At 43.8% G+C, this 25,724-nt stretch overlaps 1 protein-coding gene across 1 annotated transcript in view; it reads left to right on the top strand.

The window, feature by feature from the left end:
• LOC138246811 (C-type lectin domain family 2 member B-like) overlaps nucleotides 1–9,953 on the top strand; it is a 54,193-nt gene extending 44,240 nt beyond the window's left edge. The window contains exons 3-5 of the mRNA XM_069201573.1: nucleotides 5,766–5,947; nucleotides 6,062–6,168; nucleotides 9,809–9,953. Of these exons, the coding sequence (XP_069057674.1) occupies nucleotides 5,766–5,947; nucleotides 6,062–6,168; nucleotides 9,809–9,953 (434 nt within the window). The remainder of the gene's footprint in view (nucleotides 1–5,765; nucleotides 5,948–6,061; nucleotides 6,169–9,808) is intronic.
• Nucleotides 9,954–25,724: the final 15,771 nt, after the last annotated feature.

The following is a 25,724-nucleotide window of genomic DNA, read 5'->3' on the forward strand; positions in this document are numbered from 1 at the left end:
TGATTGCTCATTGAAGTGGGTGAAGAAACCAAAAAGATGAGAATTCTGTAGGAGATTATTGGGGATCTCATCTTGTGATGAGAACCCATTAGTAATACTTCGTTCAGTTTTAGCCCACTGTCTTCCATCCTGTGCACTGCTTCCTGTAGTCCTTGTTCCACAGTATCGAAACCGGTAACCCACTGATACATCTGGGTGTCGTCAACCTAGGAGTGACATAGCAACCCCTTTGCCTTAATACCTGAGAATAGAGGTGTGATTAGTACATTGGTAAGGAGACAGAGGGGAGCCATGAGGTACCACACCTTCCGATGTAGATGTTAATGACAGAAAAGTGCCTAGTTTGACTAGTTAAGCAAAGGAAACTTTTTCCAGACCTTAAAGTTAGACAGTTGAGGGGAGCAATCAGTTATTATGCCACACCGTAGTCTGATTAGTTATCAATCAAGTTTCTTTGAGGCCATGTCATGGATCCAGTCTGCCCTTTGCCTTGATCACTTGATGTATCATCTAATTAAAGGACCAACACTTTCTTTGGTGGACTTCGATGGGAAGGTGCATCTTGAAAGGGAGACTGTGGTGCTTTTTCTGCAATATGACTTAGGGAGGGGAAGCTATTGTTGCTCATAAGTCTTAGATACTCAATGCATAACATGAGAAGAGTTTTCTAATGATTTTTACTTTATTACGCTTAGGATTTCCAGATGGATCTCATCTTTGCTACTCATTGCAAAAGATGCCCTAGAGATAGATAAGTTGTCCACCACATATTTGCATGCTGTCAGAAAACCACCCCCAACTCCCAACTGGAGCACAATAAAGTAATATCCCTTCAGGAGACAACTGTTTCTTTAAAAGTGGATACATTACAGAAATAAATGTGAAAATTTCACAAAAAGGGCAAAAATCATCTTAATTACATACATAATGAATGGTGTCAATAATGAGAAAGTCCAATAGTGCAGTGAACAAGTGGATGGATGTGAGACAGAGGGACATGGGAAGTTATAAACAAATATAACAAGTAAATTTCAGTGATACAGAGGAATCACAGTCAATCAATATTTATAGATTTGACCTACAGATAAGCTGAGATAAATGTGTTACTATTTCACTCCTTCAGCTAAACTGACATGGTCTTCTTCAGGACAGAAGATTATTGAAATCTGCCAAAAGGTTTCAAACATAGACTATATGAAGCTGCTCAAACGTTGGTGCAACTGTAGGAGCTGATCTGTGGAGCAAATTATAGTTGAATATGGGCATAAATTGTACTGTTCTCATGCTGGACCAATTAATAGTGGTTGTGTTTCTGAAATCCATAATGGACATCATCTATGAATCATGCCTGAAATCAATTGTTATAGGCAACTTATTAAGAGAGCTAGGCGGGATGAGTTTTAATACCATTCCGCAACAAACCATAGAAGCTTGTGATCAGGTCGGCATACGTTTACAAGATTCCTCCAAAGGAGCAAATGGGAGTTTTTTTGTTGCTGTGTCACTGGTGTAATGATATCAAAGCTAGTCTCCTTTGTTGATTTTAGTAAAATGAAATGGAAGTATTGAGAAGCTTTGCTACTTTTTCAAATATCAGGATGACCCACTGAAGTCAGTAAAATAGAGAAATAATCTTGCATTTCAGGGCTCAAACAGTAGCAACCATTGTTAATATACAACTCTTTGCATTCAATAGTAATAACAAACCTTGTAGAAGAGGCCTTCTGTTACAGGGCTAAAGTTACTCCTCTAGGGATCCCTAGCTCATTGAGTGGGGCAGTTTTGTCCCCAGGGCGGTACTGCTCCCAACGCACGCTAGGAAAATAGGCACCATCCCTAATTTGGATGCATCAACAGCTGTGATTTTGGTGCAGTGGGGCCCTTGGGTACCAGGGCCCCTGTGACAATCAATCAATTATAGCATTTGTAAAGTGCACTACTCACCCGTGAGGCTCTCATGGTGCTGAGGCGGGGGTGCTGCTACTGCTCGAACAGCCAGGTCTTGAGGTCTCTCCTGAATGTTAGCAGGTCCTGTGTCTGTCGCAGGTGGATAGGAAGGGTGTTCCACATCTTGGTGGCAAGGCGGGCGAACTATCTGCCACCGGCAGACATTCTATGGCTGCGTGGAACAGTGGCGGGGGCAAGGTCAGCAGAGCGAAGCTGGCGGGTTGGGGTGTAGAAGGTGAGTCGTCTGTTGAGGTATTCTGGTCCAGCGCTGTGCAGTGCATTGTGGGCGTGGGTGAGGAGTTTGAATATGATTCTCTTGTTGACGGGTATCCAGTGCAGGTCTCTCAGGTGGGCTGTGATGTGGCTGTGGTGGGGGATGTCCAAGCTAAGGCATGCAGAGGTATTCTGTATGCGTTGCAGTCTTTTCTGGAGCTTGGCCGGGGTTCCCATGAAGAGGGTGTTGCCGTAGTCCAGTCTGCTGCTTACGAGGGCTTGGATGACCGGCCTTCTGATTCTGGTGGGGATCCATCTGTAGAAATTTCGAAGCATGCGGAGGGTGTTGAAGCAGGAGGAAGAGAGGCGTTGACTTGCTGGATCATTGATAGCGATGAGTTCAGGATGAACCCCAGGTTGCGTGCGTGGTCGGTGGGTGTCGGTGCGGTTCCCAGTGTGGCAGGCCACCAGGAGTCGTCCCAGGTGGAGGGGGTGAAGCTGAGGATGAGGACCTCAGTCTTGTCAGTCTGTTCTTCATCCATTCGGCGATGGCCTTCATTCCTTCGTGGAAGTTGGTTTTGGCAGTGGCGGGGTGCTTGGGGAGGGAGAGTGTCATCGGCATATGAGACGATGTTGAGGTCGTGTGATCGGACGATGTTTACGAGCGGTGTCATGTAGACGTTAAAGAGGGTCGGGCTGAGGGATGACCCTTGGGGTACGCCGCAGATGATCTTGGTGGCTTCAGAGCAGAATGGAGGGAGGTGGACTCTCTGGGTTCTGCCGGTGAGGAAGGAGGTGATCCAGTCCAGGGCTCTGTCGTGGATCCCTGCGTCGCTGAGGCCTGTGCGTAGGGTGTGGTGGCAGATGGTATCTAAGGTGGCCGAGAGGTCCAGGAGGATGAGGGCCGCAGTTTCTCCATTGTCAAGTAGGGCCCTGATGTCGTTGGTGGTGGCGCTGAGGGTGGTTTCGGTGCTGTGGTTGCTGTGGAATCCGGCTTGGGACGAATCCAGAGTGTTGTTCTCCTCAAGGAAGCGGGTCAGTTGTCTGTTGAGAATCTCCTCGATGACTTTTGCTGGGAAGGGGAGCAGGTAGATGGGCCAGAAGTTCTTGAGGTCCTTTGGGTCCTCCTTGGGTTTCTTAAGTAAGGTGTTGATCTCAGCATGTTTCCAGCTCTCCGGGAAGGTGGCGGTCTCAAAGGAGCTGTTGATGATTTTCCGGAGTTGGGGTGCGATGATGGAGCTCGTTTTGTTGAAGATGTGGTGATGGCAGGGGTCGGATGGTGAGCCAGAGTGGATGGTGTTCAGGATTTTGATGGTGTCGTCGTCGTTGACGTGGATCCAAGAGAGCAGGAGTTTGGTTTCGCTGGGGGGCACTGAGTCTGTGGTGTCGGCAGTTGACGGGGTCCTGGGTATTGAAGCTGTCGTGGGTGTCTGTGATCTTGCGGTAGAAGAAGGAGGCTAGGGAGTCCCAGAGGTCTTGCGATGGCAGGATGTCGTTGGCGTTGGAACCGGGGTTGGAGAGTTTCTTCACAATGTTGAAGAGCTCCTTATAGGTGTTTGCATTGTTGTCGATGCGTTCTTTGGACGAGGTTCTTTTGGCAGTTCGGATGAGTTGGTGGTGTCTGCGGATGGCATTCTTGAGGGCTGTGTGGTTTTCCGGTGTCTGTTCTTGGAGCCACTTCTTCGCGAGTCTTTGCCATGTTTGCTTGGATTCCTGGAGGTCGGCGGTGAACCAGATGGCCTTTCTGTTGGTGCGTCTGTTTGAAGGTTTCCTGATCGGGGCGAGAGTGTTGGCACAGTCGTCGATCCATTGCCTGAGGTTGCGGGCGGCTGTGTCGGTGCTGGTGGTGTCGGTAGGTGGGTTTCGAGAGAGGGTGGTGATCAGCTGGTCTTTGGTGACCTTGTTCCAGCTGCGGCGGGGAATCCACTGCAGGTGGTGGTGCGTTGTGGATTTCCCGAAGGTGAAGTGGATGTAGGGGTGGTCGGTCCAGTGGAGTATGGTGGTGTGGCTAAAGGAGACGTGTTTGCTGGCGGAGAGGATGGGGTCGAGCATGTGTCCTGCGGAGATGGTGGGTGTTGTGATGAGCTGCTTCAGTCCGAGGTTGTCGAGCAGGGTGGTGGAGTTGTTGTCGTTGGTGTTCTCGAGGTGGAAGTTCAGGTCCCCATGGAGTATGTAGTCTGTGGATGCGAGGGCGTGCGTGCTGAACAAGTCAGTGATGGAGTCGCTGAACTGCTGTGAGGGCCCAGGGGGTCTGTAAATGAGGGTCCCTCTGAGGGTGGCGTTTGGATCGGTGTGGATCTAGAAGTGTATGTGTTTATCGGTGCTGAGGGTGTCTTCGGTGCTGGTCATGATTCTGAGGGTATTCCTGTGGACGATGGCGATGCTTCCTCCTGGGCTTATGGTGCGGTCCCTATGGGTGATCTTGTAGCCGTCCGGGATGGCTATGGCGATGTTGGGTGCTGAGGAGGGGTTCATCCAGGTCTCGGTCAGGAAGGCAACGTCCGGGGAGGCTGAGTCGAGTAGGTTTCAGAGTCAATGGCGTGTTTGTGGATGGAGCGGGTGTTGAGTAGGATGCATCTGAGATGGTTGCGTCCTGCCCTGGTGGGTGGGTTGCTGGCTTGGAGGCTGGTAAAGGTGCAGCTCCGGCAGGAGAAGGGTCCGCGGGTGAGCCTCGGGGTGGCATGGTGGCAGGTGGATGAGCAGCCGGCGTTGAGTGCGTGGAGGGTGATGGCGTCGTAGCTGCTCCATTGATAGCTACACCCTGGGATAGAAGAGAGCTAAATATATTTATGAAGGTTAAAGTTCAGGACAAGAACAATTCTATATCCCTAAAATGATTTGGTGTAAGTTAGTGTGAGGTTAGGGACCATAGGATAACAGGGAAGCAAAAGTAGGATGGATGCACTGTAGGAATTTGGCACCGTAAAAAAAGTGTGTGATTGTTTTATCTGGTATTTGCAATAGCAAAGTAAAATATTCAGACTGAAACAGGAGACTGAATGAAGAAGGAAAAAAAAGAAACGATAATCATTTAGAAAACTAGAGGTGGACATTTACAAACTGGGAACCCTAACAAATTTCAAAAGTCAAAAGAATTATTGATTTAAGTGCTTTCCCTCATGGGCTATGAAGAAGGTATAAAGTACATCAAATTTGAACTGTACTGCGCAAATAGAGTTCTGCTCTGATGAGAAATATAATGTGAAATAGTTAATTGTAAACTGTTTTAAATAGTGTATTAATTTTGTAATTTTGAGTGGGTTCATTGTAATATTGCAAGAGGTGAGAGAACTTCATGCTCTTCTTTGATGGATTCCTTTTTAATAAATAATATTTACAAGTATAACTAATTTAACTGCCCCGAGACTCCAATTCTCTGGTTATTTGCTGTTCTCTATTTCCTTCCTCTACCTTCCTCTCTCCTTACTGTGTCCTCCGGAGCCTCAGTTTTTCTTATCTTTAATTATCTCTACGCTCTTCTGCTCACTCCCTCTAGTTTTAGAATGTCTTTCACCTCTCCTTTTTTTGCCATGTTTGTTCATTTCTCTCCTGTTTCTCTTCCCATTGCTTCCTAAGTCATTCTCTTTTTTCCTGTTCTCCTTTAGTTCTGATAAAAGTTTTTCTGTCTGCAGCACCTTACTCCGTCTGTCCTGAAAACTGGACCTGCCTGAGGAACAAGTGTTACTATTTCTCAAATGAGAAGGAAAAACTTTCCTGGCCGGGGAGCAAAACTGCCTGCTCTAATAAGGCTGGTGTCCTTGCTACCTCCGATGATCTCAACGAACTGGTAGGTGTAACTTTGCACTTCCTGTTCCCCATTAAGAGGATCAGATCAGTGCTGGCTCAATTAATTCTGTTTAGGAAAGAGTGGATTTTTAATGGCAGTGCTTTTTCTCCACAGGGTGCTCTCATCAGCAGAACAGCAGGCGAGCAGTATTTCTGGGTGGGCCACCAGGATGTAGATCGTGGCCACTGGCATTGGATTGATGGCCGGGAAGAATCCTTATTGTAAGTGTGAGATAATTTCACATTTTTAAACTTCAGTGAGGTGATCACTTCATTCGTCATCCTAAAAATGAAAATGCCATTGTCCCAGAACATAAAACCCCATTCATTGCCTATGCATCCCTGTACCTGTGACGTGATGTAATGTTCCTGCATCTTTCCCATTACATACGTAAAGGGTGGCAGTGGTACCCTCTGAATGCAAAGGATCACTGACAGAATATCCGAACCAAAAATATTGTGTGGACAGAATATTGTGTCAAAAATATTGAGGACCAAAATTTTGAGTAAGTATGAGCAAATAGGTAACTATACATTTACTATTCTTAACTTCACATCTGCGTGCCTCAAATATATATATAAATATATGTATATATATATATATCATCAAGGTACTTATATGTAGAGTTATATATAGTAAAACTTTACTTATGTATTGAAACTTATCTTTAAGATATTTTTGTCCTCGATAATCTTGACACAATATTTTGTCCCACAATATTTTTGGTTCCGATATTCTAAGTACACACCGCTTGAAGCATATGTTGGCCAATTGCGACAATGTGGTTTCATGGGGGCCTTTATTTTATGTTATGGGCATAAAATGGTGACAAAACAAACTGCTATGTGGCATTTAGCCCTTTCTGAGAGCATGAGGTGATTCTTACACATCACTTCACTCTTTAATATTTGTATTCAATGTAAACTGGAGCATACACAAGATCAATTGCCCAACATACACACTGCCTTTCCATTCCTCCTCCACTTAATTTAAGGCTCGTACAATACTTTGCAAATACCCTGCCCCCAAACGCTTCTTCAAATTTGACCGAACAACAAAGGAGTCAAGAAACAGAATCACCCAAGAATGCATAAATACAATAGGGATCTGCTGCCAATCAGTAAGAACATGTCATTCAGTCAAAAAGGAAAAAAATACTCAAACCCTAGGATGAAAGGGCTGATCTATACCCTCCTGACCCAGAATCCACATCAGGTGCCCAGGTGAAACTAGGTATGCAAACATATAAACATATTATGGTCCTTCAAGGTGCCCCCCCCCCAGTGGTGATGTGCATACCCAAGGGCTATATCAAGACATCCTAGATAATTTCAAGGACATTCAATCGATGGTCCATTACCCCACACATTTGTCATCATGTGCTGACAATGTGTGGTAGGTCCATTGTAAAAAGAGATCTCTTCCTCTAAGAACAAACATTGTGGACAGACTCAGTGCTTCCAGAGTATTTCTGTCTATTACACCGAATGCATTAATTGGAATATTTTGAGAGAACAGATACACCTTTTCCTTGTTCCACAATACTTTCTTCTGTTACTGTTGCACCATGGACTTGAGACAGAGTGATATAACATGAGTATGTGTCTTTTTCACTCTAAGGTCAGAGTAGACTTCATGCACAGTGCGTCCCTGCCCTATCAGTTTCAACACATGGTATGGCCAGTGGCACCTGCCACACAACTCAAAAAAATAAAATAAAACACACTTACCTCGATGCCTTCGTTCCTGCCGCCTGGCTCATCACTCTTCTTGCGGTGTCCCAGCATTAAGTGCTGGGACACAGGCACAGGCTCCCCAGCAAACTTGGTGCTGTTTTTACGCTTGCATGAAAGCAGCGTCAGAATTGGTCTGAATGGTGGTGCCAGCCCCTCACACACAGCCCTGGGGTCTCTGCAGTTTCTCTAGCACAGCTGTTAAACACAGCCAGGCTAGAGAAACCTAAGTGCACATGTGTGTTTGGCCGGCCTGAGACAGAAGGCCAAACTCACATGCGCACTTAGTTGCACTCTCTCCACTTCCTCTCCTACCTCCCATGGCCCAGCCCGCCCCTTCCAGCATGGCTGGCTGAGCCAGCAGAAGAAAAATAAAACAACTATAATTTTATTTTTCTGCTCCAGGCTCAGCCAGGGGGGCGACGCCATAGCACCCTGGGTATGGGCAGAGATTAAATGGACCGCTAGCAGTTTACATCTCTTTTACATTGTGATGTAGGAACAGAGAACAACTCTTACACCTGGGGGTTGGCATTGACAGACTGGACCATGAGCTCCCTCAGTGGCGGCCGGCAGCTTTGGGAGGGGGGCGGGCGGGGCACACACACAAACACACACACACAGGCTCATTCTTTCACACACAGACACGCACGCACGCTCATCCATTAACAACACTCATTCCATTCAAACATACACGCACGCACCAAACATTCATTTTCCAAGATCACACACATTCATTCTTTCACACACACACGCACGCACGCACGCACGCACTCACATCCATTAACAACACTCATAACACGCAAACATGCACGCGCGCACCAAACATTCAATGTAAAACATAACAGACATACATACAAACATACACACACACACTCTTACCTTCAGCCTCGGAGGTCCCAGGAGGGTTGGGACTGCTGCCTTCCCTCATTGGCTGACCTGAGGTCAGCCAATGAGGGAAGGCAGCAGTCCCAGCCTCGTCACAGAGTGGGATGGGGTCAGTAAGACTGCTGACCCCACCCCACTCTGTGACGAAGTGTCACTGATTGACACTCGCCCTGGGCACTTCAGGGCTTAAACCTGAAGCGCCCAGGGAGAGTGTCAATGGGTGACGCTTTCCTCGTCACCCAGGGGAGGGCTTCGAGGCACCTTTGCTGGGCCAAGGAGGTCACGCCCATAGGGGTCGTGATCTCCTCAGCCCAGCAAAGTTCAGCTCAGGCAGCCAGGAGTCTGCGCAAATCGCGCATGTCTGCTCCTGGCTGCCTGACCTGAACATGAAGAGTGTCTGTCAGGCTGACCTTTGTTCAGCCTGACAGACACTCTTCATGGGGCGGGGGGGCGGGGCCCCTCCGCCCTAAAGGATGGGCCGCCACTGAGCTCCCTCTACGTCTGTTGCACAACAACTGCCTATGAATGATGCAAATCAAGGGAGTAGCCAGAAAATTAAAGTCCCACTTACTTTAAACTAAGGCTCTGACAGGACCAAACAAGCAAAGCAAGTGAACCCTCCCCAGATCATTTTTGTCTCTTCCGCTTAATCAATTATCAGTTCAGTTCAACCTTTCACCTTTTCATACACCCCTATCCAACATTTTAACTTTACATTCTATCATCATTTAATACTTTAATAATTATTCAGTCTTTGACCATTTCATTCATTCATTGGTCATTCCATCCATCCGTTCACACAAATATCGTCTATGCATTCATCCTTACAGCCATCCGCCCGTACATCCATCATTTGACTTACCCATCCACCAATAAACATTTTCATCCATCAATTCCTCTATCCATGTATCCTCAGATTTTCATGTACTGTGCCATCATTTAACTGACCCTTCCACCTATCCATTCAACCGCCCTTTGACCCACTCATCCATCCAACTATCCCTCCTATCAGGCTTCTTCCCCCTTCTATACATTTACCTTTACTTCCTTTTAACCTTCAATCCTCCTTTCCCTTTCCTCCCACCGGTTTTTTCTTCCTTATGGCCTTAATTATGAGATTTCACCTCCAAAGTTGCAGGCCCATAACTAACTCCACTATGTACCCCCTCTCCCTGTCCCATAGCTGCATGGTTCTTTCTTCATGTATACATTGAGACTATGACTGTGTTTTTTTCCTCAGGCAAACCAGGAGCTCCATTGGCGAGTGTGCCGCTCTTAAAGAGAAGCTTCTTATGTCATTTCCGTGCCACATGCTGCTCAGGTGGACCTGCAAGCGCACTGTCACACGTGTCAATGCTCTATGGGGAGAACTGTCTGATGTCTGACACAGGGTCACCAGAGGGGGGGCTTGAAATGGGCTCTGCCTCGTGTTACTTGTGTGTGTTTGTGTGTGTGTCTGGGAGAGAGTGTGTGTGTGCGTGTTTGAGAGAGAGAGTGTGACTGTGTGAGTGTGGGTGTGTCTGAGAGAGAGAGTGTGTATGTGTGTGTGAATGTGGGTGGGTGTGTTTGTGTGTGTGAGTGTGTGCATGTCTGAGAGAGAGAGTGTGTCTGTGTGGGTGGTTCTGCATATAACCAATATTCTTTGGAGCTGCCTTGCATTGTCGCATTTTCGGGCTGCTGGTGGTTTTTTGCTTTCCCACATTCATTTGTTTACCTTTCGTACACTTGCTCCCATTTACTCATTTGTCTGCATCAATGTGGACAGCAAATATAGCTCTGGAGTAAGGAGGAAGCTTGCAAGCTGACTGAGCTGGCTGTGCCTTCTGCCACTTTTCCCTTTGTCTTTGTTTTTAACGGTTATTTCTCCGTGTAAGGTTTTGGCGCATTCTCAGGTTTACAAGTCCTTATAAATCTGGGGATGCATCAAAATCCATAGGTGTTGCATAGGAACACCCACTGCAATGCCCAAGGGATGCCTCCCTTCTGCAGAGTAAGGCAATGCAGTGATTTGCTCTGTCTTGCCTTAATCCATATCTGTGAGGCCATTCAAAGCCACGCAATGCCGCTTTGCGTGGCCTCACGGATATAATTTCAAGGTTTGCCCCGCTGTGGCATCACAAAACGTGATGCAACCGCGGTGCAAGGGGTTCATAAATATGCCCCTTAGGACTTACCAGGAGCAGCTTTGGTGTGCCCTAGGACAAGAGAGACCCTAATCTAGTTTCCTTACTTCATGGTCTCAAAAGGGTACACCTCCTTGATCCCTTTACTTTAAGTCCTTGTGGCAGGTGGGCAATCAGTAGTTCTGGGGTGCAGTATCTGCAGTCCGATGACCCCAACTTATGTCCAGTGACCTCTGGAAAAAGGAACTGTTTGCATCTTCTTCTAATTAATGTTATTGGTAATGTTATCTAGAAAGTGCTTTGATTAATTTTTTTGTATCATTGTTTATCATTTTTGTGAAACATTAAATCAACACAACCGATTCAGCACAACCACTTAGATTGCCTCCAACTATGGCTTGTCAGTATCTGTTGAGTATTTTTTTTTAAATTACAGTATGGACATAAGGAAAGTTCAGTGCGAGTACAGGTATGCTCAAAAGTAATAAAAATACATGTACTGTGCGAAAAAAGTGCAGGTGCCCTGTAGTGGTGGGAAAAATTGTGAAAAAATACATGAAATACACTTAATTTTTGGGAAACATGTGCATGTTAAATCAAAGTTGTTGGCAGGCAAGCAGCACACATGAAAATTTAATGCAAGGTTATACCACCTGTACATACGTCATGCATGGTATTGGCAGGAAACTAGTTCTGGCAGAAAATATTCCTTGGCTGTGGTAGTGATGATGCAGAAAAGAGGGTCTAGCATATACTCATACATATCGTGTAATCAAAACGTATAATGTGGTGTGATTTCAGTAAAGAATATGATGTAAGAGGGAAATTGTGCCCTCGGGGTAGTTCGCCATCATTGTAAACGAGCTTTATTAATCATGAAGTATTGAAAATGTAGTAATCAGTCATAATTGCAAATGTATGCCATGATTTCTCGTTTGAAACTGTTTTGCTTAGCCTAAATTTAGTAGAGGCTTTGGCCTAGTTGCCTGGTCTCAGATTCTAACTACGTGCCTTTTCCTTGAACTAATGAAACATATATTCTTGCTTGAAGTTGTATTTTTCCAGTAGAGATGACTAATACATTTATCTTCAAGGTTTCGTACTAGGCCGGTTTCATCCCCTTTGATACAAGGTCAGTCTGCAGGTGCGGACAATGAAGGTACAGATAGTAAAATAATTGGCAAACCATGTTACAATTTGTGTTTCAAGGCTCCAAGGACAGTGTATGCATAAATGAGCGCAATTTTCATTGGACAATTTGAAGCCAACCTATGAACCCTCCAATGGAAGACCCTGCAGAATTTGGAATGTTTCTTACTTAAACTCCCTGGACAAAGAGAAGTCAGCCATTTTCCTCGATGCCAATTTGAAACCGGATGCCATACTCCATTTTGAACTGCACCTTGATGCTCTTTTTTTTCTATCTGAGAGAAGGAGACTTTAAGAATTCTCACCCTAGAGACTTTAACTTTGACTTGCCCCGTATTGTCCATGAAGTAACTTTGCCCCATTCTCCTTGCCGCTGCAAGGAAACTTGCCCTCAACTTTGCCCCCTGTTAACCTGCCCCATGCTGATCGAACCGGTACCTGAGGGACGAAGACATTCTTGAATGCTGTTTGTATTTGGTAAATATGAAAGGATAAATGTATTATGCATTGTGTTTTTCCTTTTAGGTACCAACTGCTATTTTGATAGGGCCCAAGTTAGGAGTTTTCCAAATTTGTGTCAACTAAATTCATTTTGCATGAAGCCCCACATGCCAATGCTAAATTAGAGGTTAGTTGAGGTATTCATTCGATGCACCATGTCAATTTGAGATCTTGTTATGCTGACCAATGTATGAAATTAGTCAAATACAATTAGTCATATTAGTGATTTGCATTGCCATAACTGAGTGTACCATTATTCAGATTTTGCGTAGATTGCGTTTCTTCCGCCGCTATGGACAGCTTGCAATGTTCATATACATATATCATTTTGTTTTGAGACTTATATACATCGTGCTAGCTTTGTTAATATAGGGAAATAAATTCACTAACTTTTAATAAACTGGTGTGGTTATTCATGACTGAAAGGTCATGGTGCGCCGAATTGCAAACCGTTATTGATTTCTGATGTGATATATTGATCAATTAATTGAGTATTGATTATCTAGTACAATAGTTATTGATTATTGATCCAAACGACCCGACTATCCTAGGATGAGGAGAGCCCGACTCGGTTAAAAGATCCACCGACCTCCAACGTGTCCAGGTACAGGTAATTTATAAGGGCTGGACGCGTTATCAGTAGATGGTAGCAGAGATTGATGGTTTAGCCCTTTGGGACCCCATCCGAACGATAGACAGAGTCAAATTAGAACTTTCTTTGATAAAACAAGTTGGAGGGATGATGATGCCCTAAGTCCCCAATGACTTTCCCGGGATCTCGGAGCTTGCAAATGGAGGACATGGGGGTGTGAGAATGTTCTCGGCGTTTCTAGTGACAGTATGAGTGAAGTTAGGGTTTTGCGCTTGCACAGCTTATTGCCGCAGATTAATTGAGAAGTTTGTGAGGATTTGAGGGGGTTAAGAGATATTAGAGGAGTGTTACTCTAAAAGTGTGAGAGTAGGGAAGTCGTCGAACTTCACGTGTGTGTAGCGTTTTGTGCAGAAAAAATTGTCCACGTGGTTGTTGATGTTGAGACGGGCCCTGCGAGGTCAAGAGACTCCGGAGTATATTGAAAAGTGTATGAGACACTTGTTTAATGTTGTAATCTGGTCGGTTTAATAGGTTGATCGGGCGTGGTCAACAAGTCGGTACGAATGTTGCGGAGTGAAAGAAAAACTTCGACTTTGAGATTTGACGAATTCTAAAGTGCACTAGAATAGTTCATTGATCAGTTGAGAGTAAGGTTTGCAGGTCAAACCTTGCTTGCGAAAGTGGGAAACCGAGAAAGATGGAATAACTGCCAAGGCTAGTGAAAAATCCCTAAGGTTTCTGAAGCGATTGTATTACCCTTCCTGTAGTAAACCGACAGATTTGTTTTATTATTTTGGTTAAACGCTTGCGTTATATTGCAGAAATTAGTTTGTGAGTGAAAAACGAGTGAAAGAGGACAAGCCGCGGGACTTTGTCAGCCGCAGTGTGTGAGTGTGACGTCACTGGGAGCCGCGCTGGGATAGGTCGGTTTGAGAGAAGGGTCGCGCACGGATTGGACACAGTCCGTAAAGTGCAACTGATAAGGGAAAGGCAAGCGAAGAGTATTCCGGGAATTAAAGTCACTTATTGATTACACATTTTAAGAAAAAAAAATAAGAGACGGAAAGATTACATTTTTCAAAGCATTTAAGAGTGCCATGAGGGGAGATGTTTATATTAAAGCAAATGTAGGAGAAGAAACACCGCCTGAGGGTACACCAGCTTACATTGTTATTGAAGAAAAGGGTGTAGCACCATGTCTGTGGTTAAAACAATGGTGCAAATTAACGGAGAAACATGGAAGTGTAGCGTTCCCTATCCACGGGTCGTTTAATCTAAGGGTTTTAGAAAATCTGAGATTTGCGCTATACAACATGAAAGTACCTCCAAGACCAGCACAATTTGAGGCACTAGCAATTTGGGAGCTAATGGCTAGAAACCAACAACAAAAGGAGTTCGAAACCAGAATAAGAAAGGTAGAAAAGACACTAGCGGATGCTAGATGGGACACCACACAAAAGGTTTGGAGATCAGACGTATTGCAGGGGATTAAATTGTTTCCAGCAATTACCGATGAAGCGGAGACGGAAGGAAGAAAAGCTACCTATAAGACAAACAGGAGTCAGTCCAGAGATAGAGAGAATAATAGAAACTCGAAAAGAGGAGATGAGTCAGACCATGAGGAGTTCATTATACAATTGTTGAATGATCGCCCGCCACCATATGTGGAAAGCGAACAGGGCTCAAGCATTAGTACTGCCCCTCCAGAACCAATACAGGGTAATGTAACACCGAATTTGAGGATATCTCAGAGGCCGAATAGTTCTGATACGCCTTTCTCACAGCAGATACCACAGGTTCGAAGAATTTACCCGGATGTGCCTACATTGAAACTTGCTGATAACTATCAGCCACAGGTTCAAAGGCACTGTTGTGATGAGCATAACATGGGGACGACTTCTGATTCAACGGCGCAGAGAGGACAGAGTTATCAAAGACCAACATTGATTCAAGCTGAATCAACACAGTTCTTGATGCCTCAAAAGCAGACACAAGAAGTGCTGAAGCATACCCAAGTGACAGGGTGCCAGTTAGGCATACCAGCAATGATGAACCATAATATGGGGATTAACATGCCACAGAATTCAGGGAACAGACAGAATCCAGACGCGATATCTCTGCCTATCACTGTAGGACCACCAGTACCACTGTACATACAGGCAAATTCAAGCACAAGCGACCAAGGGTTAATGATACAGAATGGGACAGGGAGAAGATGCATAGAAACCACTCCAGAGACAACTCCGATAGCGGCACTGCCAGATGGATCTAGGTCCTTGTCGGAATTTAGTCCAATTCCAATCTGTGCTCCGTCAACTGTGGTAAGATCACATCCACCACTATTAGTACCGTTGACCTCACAGACCGAAACATTACAGAAACCATCAGTGGCAGTTGATGTAACTGCCACACTGATGGGACTGAACGCGCAACAGTTAATGCAATGGTTCAACAGTCTGAACTCCCCACAGAGTACATCTAGCGGGAAGGGAGAAGAATACCTGAATAAGATAAGGTTGGGTATGGAGGCAGATGAACTGGTAGAGGGAACAATGGGTTTGAACAGATTAGAATCATACACAGAGGAAGAACTAAGATACATATGCCCTAGAATTACAAGAGAAGTAAGCAGCATACACAAGAAGTTACAAGAAATTGCAGACAGAAATGAGATCGATATAAGTAAGACTAAACACCTGAGCAGAAGTTACAGGTTAGATTTCGAGACAAAAGATTTTGAACACATGAGATCCGCAGGGATGAAAACACACCTTAAAGAGATACTACAGAGTGCACAGGTCTGGAGATGTTTAGACAAATGGGAAAGCAGATGGGTTAAGAAAAAGGACAAAAAGAAAGAAAATACTCCAGAGCGGAATGAGAAAAAACAACAGAACGACGATCTGATAACTATGTTACCAATGAGAGAGACAGCAGGGGGAAAACTTGTACATGTACCATGGCACAGGTGCGATATTCAATCCTTTACGGATGACTTTCCCAAATTGAGAGAGAAGCCGATTGAGTGGTATCAACAAACAGATAGATTTGTGAAACTTGCAAAATGTCTCTGGGAGGACCTGAATAATCTATTTGAAATTGTGGTTCCGGCAGATTTGTGGGAAGATCGTAAAAGGGCTGTAGGTTGGCCGACGAGTGAACCAGAGAGAGATAGGGATACAGGTGCGCCATCACCTACGGTAATGAGTTTGTACCACAAGGTGATCGAGCACTTGAAAACCAAGGTTGCGTCGAAAAATATGGATTGGCAGAGGATTGACAGGACTGCCCAAGAGGTTAAAGAGTCTATACATGCGTATTATGAGAGGTTGTTGAAAGCATTTAAAAATTACAGTGGCACGGAAACGATTGAGGCAAAGGATATGCTCCATTTTGTGTTCAGGTTTGTGGAAGGGTTGAGACCCGAGATCAGCCAGATGATTAAGACGCATTTGATTTGTTGGCAGTCGAAGTCGATCGATGAGGTATTGAATTATGCAAAATACTGCAGTGATGAGATTGAGACCAAGCAGAAAAGGTTGAAAGAAAAGGTGATGGTGATGCAGCTCAGAGCAGCTCAGACAGGCTTACAAGGTTTGCAAGGGTTTCAACAACAAATGCCGCAGCAGCAGCAGGGAAATGCTATGTTTCAGCCACAGATGAGAGGCAGAGGCCGAGGAGGTTTTGTGAATAATGGTCCTGATTTGAATACCGTTATGATTCCGAATGGTATACAGGCAATGAAGAAGGTAGTGCCATGTCACACGTGCGGAATCGTCGGGCATTGGAAACGGGAGTGCCCAATGATGGTGCAGGAAGGTGTAGGTCAGCAAAACAATGATGTCAATGTATTCCAGATTATGGGAGGACCGAAATTGAGAGGTCCAAATCCAAATTTCCAAAACAATATAAACCAGCTGCAGGGTTTACAACCCATGCAACCGCAACAGGTGCAAATGCACCGTGTGCAAATGGCACAATTGCAGCCAATGCAACAGCAGTTTCCAATGGTACCTAATCAGCAAATGCAAATACCCTTCGCACCAATGAATCAGCAGCAAGCGATGCTTCCTCAACAGGTCACGGGTCAAGGAACGAATCAAAATGACACAGTACACCAGTTCCCATTACACAGTGAGAATGGAATAAACGATGCCTGGGAGAGTGAAAGTTCAGATGTGGAAGGAAATTGCATGCTTGCAGCATCTATGGAAGTTGATCAAAAGGGTCTGTATGTGGAAGGAAGAGTTATGGGTCATCACGTTTCATTCTTGGTTGACACAGGGGCTACACGTTCCACTGTTAGGAGCATTAAAGTACCAAATTTGCCACTTTCAGGGAGAACCGTTCAGGTAGTGGGAGTAGCAAATAGGTATCTGACGAACCCAATCACAGACCCAGTACAAGTCAGAATTGGCAACTACCAAGGGTCACATAAATTCGTGGTGTGTGACTCAAGCCCGATATCACTGTTAGGGAGAGACCTACTGTGCAAATTGGGATGTTCAATTATGTGTTCAAACGATGGAATTAAAATTCAGACGAGCAGCAATGGGGAAGAAGAGGACAGTGTAGGAGGGGACGAAGTGGAAACTGTAGATGAAGAGTATCCCCTGATTACCCTTTATCCGATGATCACTGAAGCAGATATTCCTGCTGAGTTACAGGAAACAGTCGGAAAGGAAGTGTGGGATATGACAGGGAAAGAGGTAAGATTGGTGAAAGGAGTGGAACCAGTGAAAGTGACTGTGAAACCCAATGTAACCTTTCCCCAGACCCCTCAGTACCACATGGCACAAGACACCCTCATAAAAGTTGCCCAACTCATTGATGAGTTTGTAGAACAGGGAGTACTGAAAGAAGTATTGAGCAGCCCATGTAATTCGCCAATAATGAGATTAATAAAACCCAGTGGAAAGGTCCGAATTGTTCAGGATTTGAGGAAAATAAATGACATAATAATAAAATGTTGCACTGTAGTACCAAATCCAGCTGTGATAATGTTTCAAGTTCCTTGTGATGCTGAATGGTTCTCAGTTATCGACTTATCACAAGCATTCTTTTCTGTGCCACTTCATGAGGACAGCCAAATTCTCTTTTGTTTCAAATTCCTAGACAGAGTCTAGAGTTGGTGTCGAATTCCTCAAGGGTTTTCGGAGTCACCGTCAATTTTCAATCAGATTCTAAAGAAAGATTTGGAAGCACTGGAGTTGCCATTGGAGTCAACCCTAGTACAGTACATTGACGATTTACTGATCGCATCCAAGACAGAAAGTGATTGTACAGCTGACACCATTGCCCTATTGAACCATTTGGGAAGGAATGGACACAAGGTGTCCCCTTCAAAATTACAATTCTGCCAGAAGAAAGTGAAATATTTGGGTCACCAAATAGAGAAAGGGTCACGGAGAATAATGAAGGAAAAAATAACAAGTGTACTTCAAATGAGTCCCCCAAAGACAAGGAGGGAGGTGAGAACGTTTTTGGGAATGGTGAGCTACTGTCGCCAATGGATTCCCAATTTTTCGACTCTAGCAAAACCTTTACTGAAACTGACCCAGAAAGAGGCACTGGATGAAATCGAGCTGAAAGGAGATGAAATGGATGCTTTTATTGAGTTAAAGGAATGCATGTTCAGGGCTCCAGCTTTAGGTATGCCTGATTACACAAAGCCTTTCACATTGTTTTGCCATGAACGTGATGCATGTTCCTTGTCTGTCTTGACCCAAGCCCATGGTGGCGTAAACAGACCAGTAGCATATTTTTCAGCTACTTTGGATCCGGTCGCAGCAGCACTGCCAGGGTGCTTGCGTGCCGTAGCTGCAGTTGGTATCAGCCTCACTCAGAGTGAAGGAATAGTGATGGGACACCCTTTAACAGTCATGGTCCCTCACTCAGTCGAGATACTTTTGACATGTTCCCGAACGCAGCACATGACTGGTGCTAGACTCACAAGGTATGAAACAATAATTCTGGGATCACCTAACGTGCAGCTGAAAAGGTGCACTACGTTGAATCCAGCAACCTTGTTTCCCAGTGAAAATGCCGGAATTGAGAACGCTGAAGACTTCGAGCACGATTGTCTTCAGGTGACTGAATTTTGCACCAAACCAAGACCTGATATCAAAGATACCCGATTGGAAGAAAATGATCAAATTATTTTTGTTGACGGTTCATGTTTAAGAGACGCACTAGGTATATTGAAAGCAGGATATGCTGTGTGTACTGTAACAGGTGTTCTGGAAGCATCTTGGCTTCAAGGAGTTTACTCTTCGCAAGTAGCAGAATTGGTAGCCCTTACTAGAGCTTGCCAACTCTCTGCATTAATGAAAGTTACCATTTACACTGACAGCCAGTACAGATTTGGAATAGTGCATGACTTTGGACAAGTGTGGTCGCAGAGAGGCTTCATGACCTCCTCATGATCACCAGTGAAAAATGGTGAAAGAATAAGAGAATTGCTACATGCCATTCAATTACCAGGAGAGGTAGCAGTGGTAAAATGCAGTGCACACTCGAAGGGACAAGACTATGTTTCTCTGGGAAATGGATATGCGGATCAAGTCTCAAGGTTTTGCGCAATGAACTGTATATTGCTCAGAGATGAATGGAATTTGATAAACGAACCAGAACTTGAACCAAGCGAAATTTTTTCTCTAAAAGTTGTAGACACGATGGATGAATTGAAAACCTTACAGAATGATGTAAGTGAGGATGAGAAACTCTCATGGGCCAAATCACAATGTGTAAAGAGACTAGATGAATTGTGGGTTTCAAGTGAAGGGAAATTTGTTCTTCCAAACAGTCTTTTGACACAGTTAGCTAGGTTTTACCATGGACAAGCTCATCTTGGGAGGGATGCCATGATTAGACTGTTTAAAACTGATTGGTTTAACCCCAAATTCCGTCAAGTTGCTGAAGCAGTTTGCCATTGTTGCGTCATTTGCCAACAGATGAACGCAGGGAAGGGAACTGTAGTAAATTTGAGCCACATTGGAAGAGCAGGGGGTCCCTTCAGCAGGATGCAAATGGACTTCATTGAGATGTCTGTGCATGGAGGCTTGAAGTATGTGTTGGTGTTTGTGTGCATTTTCAGTCACTGGATTGAAGCATACCCTACACGCAGAAATGACAGCCTCACAGTTGCAAAACTACTCTTGAGAGAGCTAATACCCCGTTTCGGATTCCCGATCTCTTTAGAATCAGATAGGGGAAGTCACTTCAATAACGAAGTAATAAAGTTGCTTTGTGCAGCACTGAACATTGAGCAAAAGCTGCATTGTAGCTACCGCCCTGAAGCATCAGGTCTAGTGGAGCAAATGAACGGCACATTGAAATCGAGGATGGTGAAAATATACGCATCAACAAACTTGAAATGGCCTGACTCATTGCCTTTGGTGCTAATGTCAATGAGAAACACCCCTGACAGAAAGACTGGACTGTCCCCACACGAGATTCTCATGGGCAGAGCCATGAGACTCCCAGCAGTTCCTGCAAATGCTCTTTTGAATATTACAGATGATATGGTGTTAGACTACTGCAAAGGTCTAGCTGATGTGGTTCGCTCTTTCTCTCACCAGGTGGAGGCGACCACCTTGCCACCGATCCAAGGTCCAGGACACGCCCTGAAAGCAGGTGACTGGGTCGTGATAAAGAAGCACGTGAGGAAGTTGTGCTTGGAACCCCGTTGGAAAGGACCTTTTCAAGTGATTCTGACGACTACCACCGCTGTGAAGTGTGCGGGAGTTCCCAACTGGATTCACGCCAGTCACACAAAGAGGGTATTGTGTCCCACAGACGAGGAAGTTGACGCGCTGAAGTCACTAGTGCCTGATAACAAAGTGCCAAGCACCGAGACAGAGCGAAAAAGAACTAGAAGCGAACAGGCAGAAATAGAGGAGGGAGAAATATTCTATGAGGACGAAGCAACTGATTCACTTGGGGAAGACCAAGGAGGAGCCTCAGAAAGCAACGAAGCAGCTGAGGGTGACAGAGAACCTGAAGCAGCTGAAAGTGATAAAGAGCCTGAACAAAGTAACGGTGACAAAGGGCTCGAAACAGGTGAAGAAGCAGGAGAGTCTGATCAGAGGAGGGCTTTCCCAGAAGCAGACGATATAGGAAAAGAACAGGAAAACCTGATTGACTTCCCAGAGGGAGAAGACAAAACAGGAAAGAGCGAAACTGTTCAAACTCCTTCGGAAGAAGTTGCAAGTTCATCAAGTGGACCCAGTGCAAAACGAAGACAAAGCATATCACCGGTAAAACTAAGAGTAAGAGAAACGTTGAACGACAGTGAAGGGCCGAAGGTGAAAGAGAAAAGAAAGGAAGTGTATGTCGTAGTACCGGCACCAAGTGAAGAAAAGGACTTGGCCAAAGAGGAAAGTACCAGCGAGAAAGAATCAAAGAGAGATGCAAAACTGAAAAGAAAAAGGATACCGAGCAGAAGGTATTCCGGTCCGGAGTGGGCATATGTAGCCAATAACGATTGGTCAGACGAATTCGTATCCCTCAGTCTCGAGAACGAAGAGGCAGAACTTCACTTTGGAAATAAAAACTTCATGGACTCTGTCGATTGAAGACGTTGACCATCTGATTGACTTTCAACCGGCTAAGACATTGCTAACTTGATTGACTTTGAAACCGTTCTTGAGACAACGCTGCTAACCGATAAGAGACCAAAAGCTGCTAAAGAAAACTGTGTGAACATTGAACTCGTTCAGCTTTGTAAATACCTGCGAATCCGCTTTAATAAGGTGTCTTCAACTTTCTGATTCTATAAAGATCATGACTAGTTTCACTACACAAGGGCATAAAATGAAGTGTTGTAAATACATGTGTATAGGTTTAATAACCGCATGCGTAATAATCATTGTAGCGATAGTTCTTGGAATGCATGGAAAGAATGAAAATGAGACGAATGGTGCTTCTACTTCTAAACCTATTATCGTTACTGAACTAAAAGCTCTGAAGAGACTCGAACAAGACGAGAGACACTTGCATGATAAAAAGGAACTTTCATCTAACGTTTTCTATCGCTTGCTGAGTGAGTAGGTTGAGACCATGGATGCGAAAGATTGTTATGTGTGTACACAAATACCTACCTCAGTGGTGGAAGGGGTAACATATCACAGCATGCCACTTACATATGGAATCACATGTAGTATAATAGCGTCCAGATTTTATGATCAAAAGAACATTCATTATTTTTACACTAATTATAATGTTACTTTTGCATATGTCCCCATAATAGGGCACCCGAGTAAAACAGCTAGAGATTGGTATGCCAAATTAATGAGGGAATTCTTCGAGCCAATGTCACCTTTTCACACAGCTCACACACATAGGGAGAATCCTACATGCTTGCTTTCACCAGTAGAAATTGATTTTTTAGACCGCACTGATGATAGGAGGAATGAAATGAAGGAGAAATTAGAGAGGGAATTACACAAAAGGACATCTGTAGATAGTTATGCATTTGCCGCAATAAAGACACAAGGGAAAATAGCTTTAGATACATTGCACGTAGGGAGATTTTGTATATATAGAGCTGAATCATATTATGACACAGTTTTTGTGGGAACGAGTGAATGCAAACATACGTATGCATTTAAACCTAAGTGGACGTTCATGCTGAATGGACAAGACCCAGTTATTCCTGGAATATATTATATTTGTGGACTCAACGCCTATTATCGTCTTCCTAAAGGATGGTATGGGAGATGTTATTTGGGAATAGTGTTCCCAAAGGTTTATCAACTAGACGATTTAAAGAAATTTCCAAGGCTGTCTGAATCACATCATGTTCAGAAAAGGGAAACAGCTTCTGGTGTGGTAGGAGATATATTTGGAGCATTGATTCCTTCAGTAGGAGTCATATTGCATTCAATCAAAATACGAAAGTTGTCTACCATTGTGGATAACATGCTGACAAAGTTTTCAGGAGCTATAATCCTGATGGATGCTGAACTTGCTGCAGAAAGAGATATGACTCTTCAAAATCGGCTTGCCTTAGACATTCTTTTAGCAAAGGATGGCGGCGTTTGTAAAATGCTTGGTACCCGTCACTGCTGTACATACATACCGGACAGCAGTGGAAAAATTAGAACGATGCTTACAAATTTAACCAAAGAAAGTGTAGATTTGAAGGAATTGAAAGAGCCCGGAGTTTGGGAGAAGGTCGGGAAAGGATTTGCTTCTGTGGGAAATTGGCTCAGCAACGTTTGGAACGGAATGTTACTAAAAATAGTAAAGGGAATATTAATAATATTAATTTGTTTATTAGGCTCTTGGGGAATATGGAAAGCTATTAAAATACTAAAAGCAAGGAACAAAAGGAGAAGAGAAGAGAAAATAGAGAACAAAATGGTGGAAATATATAGAGAAAAATCAAAAGGGACTAAAAGAAAAAGGGAATTGACTGAAGTGTCAAATTACTATACAGAATTTTAATGGAATAAAATTTGTGGGTAGATTTAATGTGATGACATAATTAGTCATCAGAGGAGGGATTGATGACGCAGAAAAGACGGTCTAGCATATACTCATACATATTGTGTAATCAAAACGTATAATGTGGTGTGATTTTAGTAAAGAAAATGATGTAAGAAGGAAATTGTGCCCTCGGGGTAGTTCGCCATCATTGTAAACGAGCTTTATTAATCATGAAGTATTGAAAATGTAGTAATCCGTCATAATTGCAAATGTATGCCATGATTTCTCGTTTGAAACTGTTTTGCTTAGCCTAAATTTAGTAGAGGCTTTGGCCTAGTTGCCTGGTCTCAGATTCTAACTACGTGTCTTTTCCTTGAACTAATGAAGCATATATTCTTGCTTGAAGTTGTAATTTTCCAGTAGAGATGACTAATACATTTATCTCCAAGGTTTCGTACTAGGCCGGTTTCATCCCCTTTGATACAAGGTCAGTCTGCAGGTGCGGACAATGAAGGTACAGATAGTAAAATAATTGGCAAACCATGTTACAATTTGTGTTCCAAGGCTCCAAGGACAGTGTATGCATAAATGAGCGCAATTTTCATTGGACAATTTGAAGCCAACCAATGAACCCTCCAATGGAAGACCCTGCAGAATTTGGAATGTTTCTTACTTAAACTCCCTGGACAAAGAGAAGTCAGCCATTTTCCTCGATGTCAATTTGAAACCGGATGCCATACTCCATTTTGAACTGCACCTTGATGCTCTTTTCTCTATCTGAGAGAAGGAGACTTTAAGAATTCTCACCCTAGAGACTTTAACTTTGACTTGCCCCGTATTGTCCATGCAGTAACTTTGCCCCATTCTCCTTGCCGCTGCAAGGAAACTTGCCCTCAACTTTTCCCCCTGTTAACCTGCCCCATGCTGATCGAACGGGTACCTGAGGGACGAAGACATTCTTGAATGCTGTTTGTATTTGGTAAATATGAAAGGATAAATGTATTATGCATTGTGTTTTTCCTTTTAGGTACCAACTGCTATTTTGATAGGGCCCAAGTTAGGAGTTTTCCAAATTTGTGTCAACTAAATTCATTTTGCATGAAGCCCCACATGCCAATGCTAAATTAGAGGTTAGTTGAGGTATTCATTCGATGCACCATGTCAATTTGAGATCTTGTTATGCTGACCAATGTATGAAATTAGTCAAATACAATTAGTCATATTAGTGATTTGCATTGCCATAACTGAGTGTACATTATTCAGATTTTGCGTAGATTGCGTTTCTTCCGCCCCTATGGACAGCTTGCAATGTTCATATACATATATCATTTGGTTTTGAGACTTATACACATTGTGCTAGCTTTGTTAATATAGGGAAATAAATTCACTAACTTTTAATAAACTGGTGTGGTTATTCATGACTGAAAGGTCATGGTGCGCCGAATTGCAAACCGTTGTTGATTTCTGATGTGATATATTGATCAATTAATTGAGTATTGATTATCGAGTACAATAGTTATTGATTATTGATCCGAACGACCCGACTATCCTAGGATGAGGAGAGCCCGACTTGGTTAAAAGATCCACCGACCTCCAATGTGTCCAGGTACAGGTAATTTATAAGGGCTGGACGCGTTATCAGTAGGAACCTGTTTTACAGTTCATGAAAGACATTTTGTGCATGAACCAATCTAATGAGGGTGAAAATTTCAAGAAATGGTGCAACTACAAAACGATTTTTTTGTGAAATTCAAGTCACACGAAAAATGTGAAGCTCATGAGATTTGATTCACATAATCAAGATTTAGCTGAGACCTGCTGATATGACAGCCAACCCAAGGGATGTCATACCTAGACAACCAGTTATGAGTGGCTTCCAGCGGGTTCTTCCTCACTCCATAACCCAGGTTACATATCCATTGGTCTGCACAGTTCAAAGTGGGTATCATCTGTATTACCAATAGATGATATCCACCAATGGCTCAACCCAAAAATGTTATGGAAGAAGCTGTGGTGGGTGAACATTTTTTGGGAAAACGTAGTGAATACTCATCAAACGGTGCCAAAATTATACATCCTTCGCCTATCAATGATCAACCTTGCAAGATGCAGGAACATAGTTTAAGAATTATTAAAAATCCATAGACCCAACAGGATGTCTTGTTTTCATAAATGATCTCATAAACCACTGAAGGCAAAACACTGATAACAATTGCTTCTGGCACACCTCTTATTAGGAGTAACATTAGATTACTGCAAAATCCTTTTGAATGAAAGCTTAATGTAAAAACAAGCATTGACAAAGCCAATAGATCAGGCGTTGGTCGACAGCCTTCTGGCAATTCTTGCTTTGTTTTGTC

The sequence above is a fragment of the Pleurodeles waltl genome, chromosome 7 (genome assembly GCF_031143425.1).
Source record: "Pleurodeles waltl isolate 20211129_DDA chromosome 7, aPleWal1.hap1.20221129, whole genome shotgun sequence".
NCBI classification, from domain to species: domain Eukaryota; kingdom Metazoa; phylum Chordata; class Amphibia; order Caudata; family Salamandridae; genus Pleurodeles; species Pleurodeles waltl.